Source organism: Gigantopelta aegis, chromosome 3 (assembly GCF_016097555.1).
Source record: "Gigantopelta aegis isolate Gae_Host chromosome 3, Gae_host_genome, whole genome shotgun sequence".
Lineage (NCBI taxonomy): Eukaryota > Metazoa > Mollusca > Gastropoda > Neomphalida > Peltospiridae > Gigantopelta > Gigantopelta aegis.
In genome coordinates, this window is record NC_054701.1 from 60,093,481 (window position 1) to 60,101,832 (window position 8,352).

Sequence of the window (8,352 nt, forward strand, 5' to 3'; positions counted from 1 at the left end):
GCGCACAACAGGTAACTGATATTACATAGCCGACTCTGAATAATAGTTATTTAAATAGTTATAAATTTGAACAATATCTAAGGAAGGAAGGAAATGTTTTATTTAACGACGCACTCAACACATTTTATTTACGGTTATATGGCGTCAGACATATGGTTAAGGACCACACAGATATTGAAGGAGGAAACCCGCTGTCGCCACTTCATGGACTACTCTTTTCGATTAGCAGCAAGGGATCTTTTATATGCACCATCCCATAGACAGGATAGCACATACCATGGCCTTTGATGTACCATTCGTGGTGCACTGGCTGGAACGAGAAATAGCCCAATGGGCCCACCGACGGGGATCGATCCCAGACCAACCGCGCATCGAGCGAGCGCTTTACCACTGGGCTAAATCCCGCCCACAATATCTAAGCGACAAACCATCATGTATTGGCAGGCACCAGACTGAAAATGTTGAACACGTATTATGATTTTGTTCAATATACAATGTAGTTCATAACACCAGTTTATCAGATTATCACAATCTTAACAGCAACATGTTATTTATTTGATGACCCAAACCTTAGTGTCCCTTCCAAAAAAAAAAGATAGTGCTATTATAATATAATATATTCAAATCTGTCCAATTCTTTATTAGCTTTACGTTTTACAACTCATCAGCATATATACAAAACATAATACAAAACAAAATATATATATATATATACAATATATACATGTGCACAAAAATGGTGGGTATGGTTTTCTTAAAAATAATTAGGGATACTAAAAAAAAGAAGAGAAAAAAAAGGTTTTCCTTACTGTAATAGCTGATCTCTAATTTTGTTTGCTTGTACTAGATATTTTCCTAGGTTATTAAATTCTTTTTTGTTACTTGTAGTTAACAACTGTATAAATAGAAAAACACTTGGCCGCCTGTGATAAAACATTTTTTATGTACTTATTTCGCAAATCTTTGTATTTTGGGCATTGCATTATAAAATGGTATTCATCTTCTATAACATTTGTATTACAAATTGTACACTTTCTTTCTGATCTTTCGATGTTACGATATCGGCCAGATTCTATATTTAATTTATGAGCACATATTCTGATTCTGCATATTTCCTTTAAATATCGTTCATCTATTGGTAATTTAAGGTAAGACTGTAATTTGAACTCGTAAAGATATCCCTTGGATGTTGTAATTTTCCTGCTATAACAGAGTTACTTAAATGTGTCGCATATTTTAGAACTTTAGAACAAACGTTTTGAGATCAATTAAAACCATTCGCTAGTTTACTTCATCCATTTCTAACCAGATTTTAATTAATAATTACAATAACTCACCATCTGAACCTCTTTTATTTACTTTCTTTCTATTTCCTCTTTTTGTTATCAATTTAGAATCATTTGTTATTTTTTCTGTAATACTGTTAATAATAAAAAAAGAGAGTAAATATAGTTAGAGGGTTAAAGGCTAAATGAATAGCGAGTGCTACTATTTTAACTATTATTTCGTTAAAGGGACATACCTTAGTTTTTAAACACTAAGGCATATTTTCACTTTTAGAGCCGTTTATGATCACTGAAATCAAACATTACTTATATTGTAAAACCAATAACATGCATTTTTCATCTTTTTAAAAAACGCACGTGCGTCTGAGAAAAAACGGTTATGGAATCGCATATAATCTATTTTTAAGGGTATTTCAACGTCAGAGACGCTTGTTTCATTCTGTTGTATAAAAATTCGTTACAGGTTTGTAAATTAACCGAACTTTGTGTCCATTTTACGGGTTGAAACTAGGGTCTAGGTGGAAAATATGACTTAGTGTTTAAAAACTAGGGTCTGTCCTTTTAAATCTATAAAAGAAGTCATTACTATTACATCATCATGAAAATTATATATTACTGGTAGAATGAATGAATGAAAAATACATCGGCTATTGGGTGTCAAACTATGGTAATGAATGAATGAATGAAAAATACATCGGCTATTGGGTGTCAAACTATGGTAATGAATGAATGAATGAAAAATACATCGGCTATTGGGTGTCAAACTATGGTAATGCAAATAAATAAAGTGATGATCAACATCAATATAAAAATTCAAGATTTAAACAAAAACAGTGTAAAGTACTGTGCAAAAACACAAATATCACAGATAGATACTGAATTTTACTCAAAACTTCAATGTTGTGCTGTATTGGCCATTCTCAAAGAGAATGTTACACCCCTGCACCACGGTGAGGTTACAGCACGCGCAGGGGATATTACTGACGGTGCAGAGATGCATAAAAGCCTCACTTTATTACTCCTGTAATAAGACCGTTGGCCAACCCTAGAACCCTAGCTTTTTTGTATGACGTAATATAAATGTCGTTTGTACCTGGGCCCGTGCTTATAAAACGTAAAGTCTAGCCTTTAATAAAGTCCAGACTTTAACGTAATGCTATTTGAATGGCGTTGCCATGACGTTAAAGTCTGGACTTTAATAAAGTCTATACTTTACGGTTTAATAAAAGCACGGGTCCTTTAAGAGTTCTTTATCGAATATGAAAATGTTTTTCATGCGGTATGTATCAGTATGTATTTTCAGTGCTTAGATTTTAAAAATTGTGTTATTCAGAGAGCGTTATTCTTGAGAAAACTACTGGCCATAAAGATGGAGCACCAGCGAAAGGTTTGTTTCCAAGATCAACTTTTATTTAACTACCATTATGGATAAATAAAATAAATCATTAATAATTACTACATTTAAACTTGCTCAAGCGAACAATCCCCCTGTCTTGACATTATTTATCAGTAAAAAAAAGTATGGGTCAAATATAGATTTACAACAATGCAAGAAGAGGATGAGGGGAGGGAACACTTGCACCCAATATTGTAGATAATTTTCATTCCTCCAGTTGAAAATAAAATTAATATATAGCTGTCGCCTTTCCTCCCCACCCCTGGGCGGGTGGCTGTCATCTTCTGGCATCCATGTTGACTGAGTATAATTACCTAAATTAATACTATTAAGTATTAATACTGTTATTAATACAATTAATGATTTTTAATTAATATAATAAAATATAGTAATTTAATTAATAAATTATATACTAAAATATTAGGTATTAAAAGTAAATTAATTAGTACTATTAAATGTTTTAGTAATACGCGAGAGTAAATACTAAAATCTAAAACTAACCACAGTTGATAATACAGTATTTTAAACCTCTTTCATACAGTTAATGGTTACTGTTGAATTGTTTCAGCAACGAAGCCTGCTACGCCCATGCAGGACTCGCCTTTCGGACACAGAGTTCCTCCAGTCAATCCCATGGGCATGCCTCCACACAGAGGCATGGCGCCACCACATAGAGGCATGATGCCACCACAGAGAGGCATGATGCCACCCCAGAGAGGTATGATGCCACCAGGCTTTAACCCAGCAATGGCTCACCAACAGAGCATGGGTTCCCCACATCAGCAGGGAATGCCCACGAGGATGCAAGGTCCATTTGGACAAGAAGGACCAAACATGATGCAGCACCCTGACGCATATCCACAGGAAATGTTCCAGGGCGGAGACAACAGGCAGATGATGACGCCACCATGGTATGCCCAGGGAATGCGCCCACCGATGCAGGGTCCTGCCAGCGCGTCAACGCGAACTCCAAAGTCTGACAAGAAACAACCGAAGGGTATGCGTCCCCCTATGGCCGGTGGATTCCCACAAGACATGCCACCATACATGATGCAGCGACCAGGAGCTTACCCTCAAAGAATGTCACCTATGCAGCAGGGTATGCCACCAATGCGTCAGGGTATGCCACCAATGCGTCAGGGTATGCCACAGGGTATGCCACAGGGTATGCCACAAGGTATGCCACAGGGTATGCCACAGGGTATGCCACCAATGCGACAGGGTATGCCACAGGGAATGCCACCAATGCAACAGGGAATGCCACCAATGCGACAGGGTATGCCACCCATGCAACAGGGTATGTCACCAATGCAACAGGGCATGCCACAAATGCAGCAGGGTATGCCACCAATGCAACAAGGTATGCCACAGGGAATGCTTTTGACGCGACAAGGTATGCCACCAATGCGACAGGGAATGCCACCCATGCGACAGGGAATGCCACCCATGCGACAGGGAATGCCACCCATGCGACAGGGTATGCCACCAAGGAATCACGGACCAAAAGCACCTGGCAAGAAAGGTGAGTGGTTCAGTAAACCAGTGACTGCTGGCACCACTGCCGTGCCACACCCTTCCAAAAAGGCTGGCCCCGGTGGACAGCCACGTCCATCTAGCGCTCTGTTCCAGTTCAGTGCACCAAATGGTATGCCTCCCATGATGCAACCAGGAATGGTGGATTCACCAATGATGGATTCACCAATGATGTCCCAAATGGGAAGTCCCATGGGAATGAATGGTATGTAATTTGAAATGTTGACAAATCCATTACTGTTGAATTTATTTAATTGAAGCACATTAAATAGCTCTACAAACCCATACAGATCAGTTTATTTATATATATATATGTATATATATATATATATATATATATATATATATATATATATATATATATATATATATATATATATATATATATATACATATACATATACATATATATATATATAACACAAAATTACATTAAAAAAAATAAAAAAATAAAACTACTACCAACAGTTCAGTTATTTAATAATGACATGTTTTGGCATATTGCCTTTTTCAAATACATCATTATATATTAGTATATATATATATATATATATATATATATATATATATATATATATATATATATATGATAATGCCAGGGTCGTTACCTTACATTTACACTATAGATTAAATATTGTACATATGTGAATAATAATCCTGATATATATATATATATATATATATATATATATATATTTTTATATAACATTAATAATGAACATAGATACATGAAAAACTCATGTAACATAAGCTGGAAATAAAAAGATAATAATAAAAAAAAACGTTAAAGAGAAGGAAAGAAAAAAAAAGGGAAAGACAGAACGAAAGAGGAAAGGAATTAATTAAAACTTCGTCCCATCATTCTATAAAAATGTTTTTTTGTTGTAAATAATTTCAGTTTAGTTTGATGTAAGAAGACAAGTAAAGGCGTTTTGAAAATAATAAAAAATACTATTTGTATGTGCAACTTACAAATCAATCGGCTCATAAATAAATAATTTGTAGTAAATTCCATAGCATGAAAACAAATGCTTTTTCTGTGGGACGGACTATAAATAATAAATTTTAAAGTAGAAAATACATCATCATCATCATCATTATTTTTATCATCATCATCATCATTCCATTTGTTGTTCCAGGACCACAGTCCCCAGGCTTGGAGAAATTCATGACTTTCGAACATCAAATCGAAGAGTTGAGAAGCAACATTCTGAAGAGTTTCTACAAAGATCTTGTGCAATAGTAATGCTTTCTTATTGTTTTTCCCCTTTCCGTATAATATTCAAATGATTAATTCCAACTTTTAACACTCGTTTAATATATATATCGTCTGAAGTAATAAAATCGTATAACATGATGTTACTTAACATTTCAGGATTATAATATTTATCTGAAAGACAAAACAAAACCGTTATCCACAATCAAGACCGTATCTCTGCACAATGCAGAGTCGAATGGACATTTGGCAAAATAGCGGTCAATTCCACGAATCTCCATGCTGTGGCTCGTTTATAATCTCCTAAGTTACCAAATGCGACTAGTTTTTTTTAAGCTCTAGTAGCGGTATATGGGATTGTTATTAGATTACCTTTAGCTCCTTAATATAGATCTCGTCTATTTCGCAATACAAAATACCTATTCTCTTCGCTTAGCCTATGATGTGACTGAAATATTGACCGACCGACAAGTCTTTTCATTGTCGTGGAACCTATACTATGAAAAATAAAGAGAAAGAAATGTTTTATTTAACGACGCACTCAACACATTTTATTTACGGTTATATGGCGTCAGACATATGGTTAAGGACCACACAGATGTTGAGAGAGAAACCTTCTGTCGCCACTTCATGGGCTACTCTTTTCGATTAGCAGCAAGGGTTCTTTTATATGCACCATCCCATAGACAGGGTAGTACATACCACGACCTTTGATATACCAGTCGTGGTACACTGGCTGGAAGGAGAAATAGCCCAATGGGCCCACCGACGGGGATCGATCCCAGACCGACCGCGCATCGAGCGAGCACTGTGCCACTGGGTTACGTCCCACCCTGCCTATACCATGAAGAACGTCGTTTCATTGTACGCGGTTTTTGGTCTCATTTTCAGTGTTTGCTTGAGGTGTTTGCACCGCAGGATCGAACCACATCAGTGGACGCATTCAGCCGATTGTTTTTTTCTCTCGTTCCAACCAGTGCACCATAACTGGTCAAAGGCCGTGGTATGTGCTTTCCTGTCTGTGGGAAAGTGCATATAAAAAAATCCCTTGCTACATTAGGAAAAAAGTAACGTGTTTCCTCTGATGACTACGAATCAGAACTACCAATTGTTTCACATCCAATAGCCGATGATTCATTAATCAATGTACTCTAGTGGTGTCGTTAAACAAAACAAACTTTAACTCTTCCCTTAGCCTTTGATGTGACTGACTGATTAACAGACCAACACGTTTTTTTACCTAGATCATGAACAACGTTTTTTCATTGTACACGGTTTTTGGTCTCATTTTCAGTTCTTTCCACCTGAATCCGTCTCTATCCGGTTTTCTTTTGTCATATCCGCCTATTATTCGTTGTATCAGGTGTCTCTCAACATTATTCTTTTCTTCGTTTGTAAGCGCGAGGAAACTATAACAACTGATTATAATACGATCTTATTGCGGATATTCTGCTGTAAAAAAAAAAATTATCATCTTTTATTGAATCATATCAATCATTTTATTTCATTTCATTATTTTCGTGCTTATTTTCGTGCTTATATCCAAATGAAGTTCAAGCACAATGTCCTGTACACACACACCTCAGCTATTTGGGCTGTCTGTGAGTTGATTGTCAGTGAGTTAATTGTTAGTGGTTAGTAAGAAAGAAGAGGGTGTAGTGGTCTTGCACCTACCCATTAAGTCGTTAAAACTCGCTCTTGGTGGGAGCCGGTACCGGGCTGCGAACCCAGTACCTACCAGCCTTATGTTCGATGGTCTAACCACGACACCACCGAGGCCGGTAGATCAATCGCAATCAAACAACGTGCTCTAATGAAAACTCTTTTTTTTTTTAATTTTCAGCAAAATGGTATCTGAAATGTATCGCACCAGAATGATGGCCAAGCTAGCTCTGCTGAACCAACTGGAAGCCAAAGTTGCCATGCCAGTTAGGAACACTGTTGCCATAACGACGACAGCCACCGAGTCAATGGGCCCAGACATGAACAACAATGGTCCGATGTATATGGGTATGCCGCAATAATCAACGCTACAACATTCACAGGCTGGTTCTAGTTGTTTCGTCTGTACACCCAAACAGCCGCCACATGCTATGAGATGTAAGAAGTACTCGAAATAAATTATATTCAACAAGATTATAGTTTATTAACATTTAATTTGTTTTCATGCATGTAATGGCGGGTTCACGTGACTCGTGAGGGGTTGGAGCGAGTGAGTGGTGTACCCTATCTCAAGCTGCTAAAAGTACGCTTATTTAAAGTAATGCATGGCAATTTATCAAAGGGACATTCCTGAGTTTGTAGCAATTTTTAAGATGTTATCGACTAACAGAGACTTTTTAATGATTGTAATTAATTATCAAATATATTTTTCTGCATAAAATATTAGTGGCTGTATATTAAACGTGTTTCTGATCGTTCTAATATTTGTACTTGGTTAAATTTCATTTTAGTTCCTAAAATATGTTTTTTAAGTACGTATAAAATTATTTGAATACAAAACCCAGTTTGGGAATCTTACAAATATTGAGATGACCAAAAACACATTGAATATACAGACATTGATATTCTAAACAAGAAAATATATTTAATATGTAAGTTTAATCGTGGACGTATTTTATTAGTCGGAAACATCTTACAAAATTGCCATATTTGAGTTCCACCTCATCCCCAAAAATATTCCTGACCTATTTCCGGTCAGAATATAAAAAGCAATCTGAGAGCACTGCTAAAGCAATACATGTCCCAGGCCCAACACGTTTTTATATCTCCTAACTTCAAGGGCCAGAACTCTGTCAACAATAGGTAACTCGCCATGAAAGTTAAACTTGATCTGTAACAGTACGTGATAAAGCTATATTCAGCTCAAATTCCTTGAGGCATTGTGAAAAAAGTCCAGTAAACTATACGTGAGACAGACA

At 36.4% G+C, this 8,352-nt stretch overlaps 1 protein-coding gene across 1 annotated transcript in view; it reads left to right on the plus strand.

The window, feature by feature from the left end:
- LOC121368343 (basic salivary proline-rich protein 1-like) overlaps positions 1 to 7,567 on the plus strand; it is a 13,513-nt gene extending 5,946 nt beyond the window's left edge. Inside the window, exons 3-6 of the mRNA XM_041493035.1 lie at positions 2,620 to 2,673; positions 3,251 to 4,420; positions 5,355 to 5,457; positions 7,275 to 7,567. Of these exons, the coding sequence (XP_041348969.1) occupies positions 2,620 to 2,673; positions 3,251 to 4,420; positions 5,355 to 5,457; positions 7,275 to 7,455 (1,508 nt within the window). The 3' untranslated portion in view covers positions 7,456 to 7,567. The remainder of the gene's footprint in view (positions 1 to 2,619; positions 2,674 to 3,250; positions 4,421 to 5,354; positions 5,458 to 7,274) is intronic.
- Positions 7,568 to 8,352: the final 785 nt, after the last annotated feature.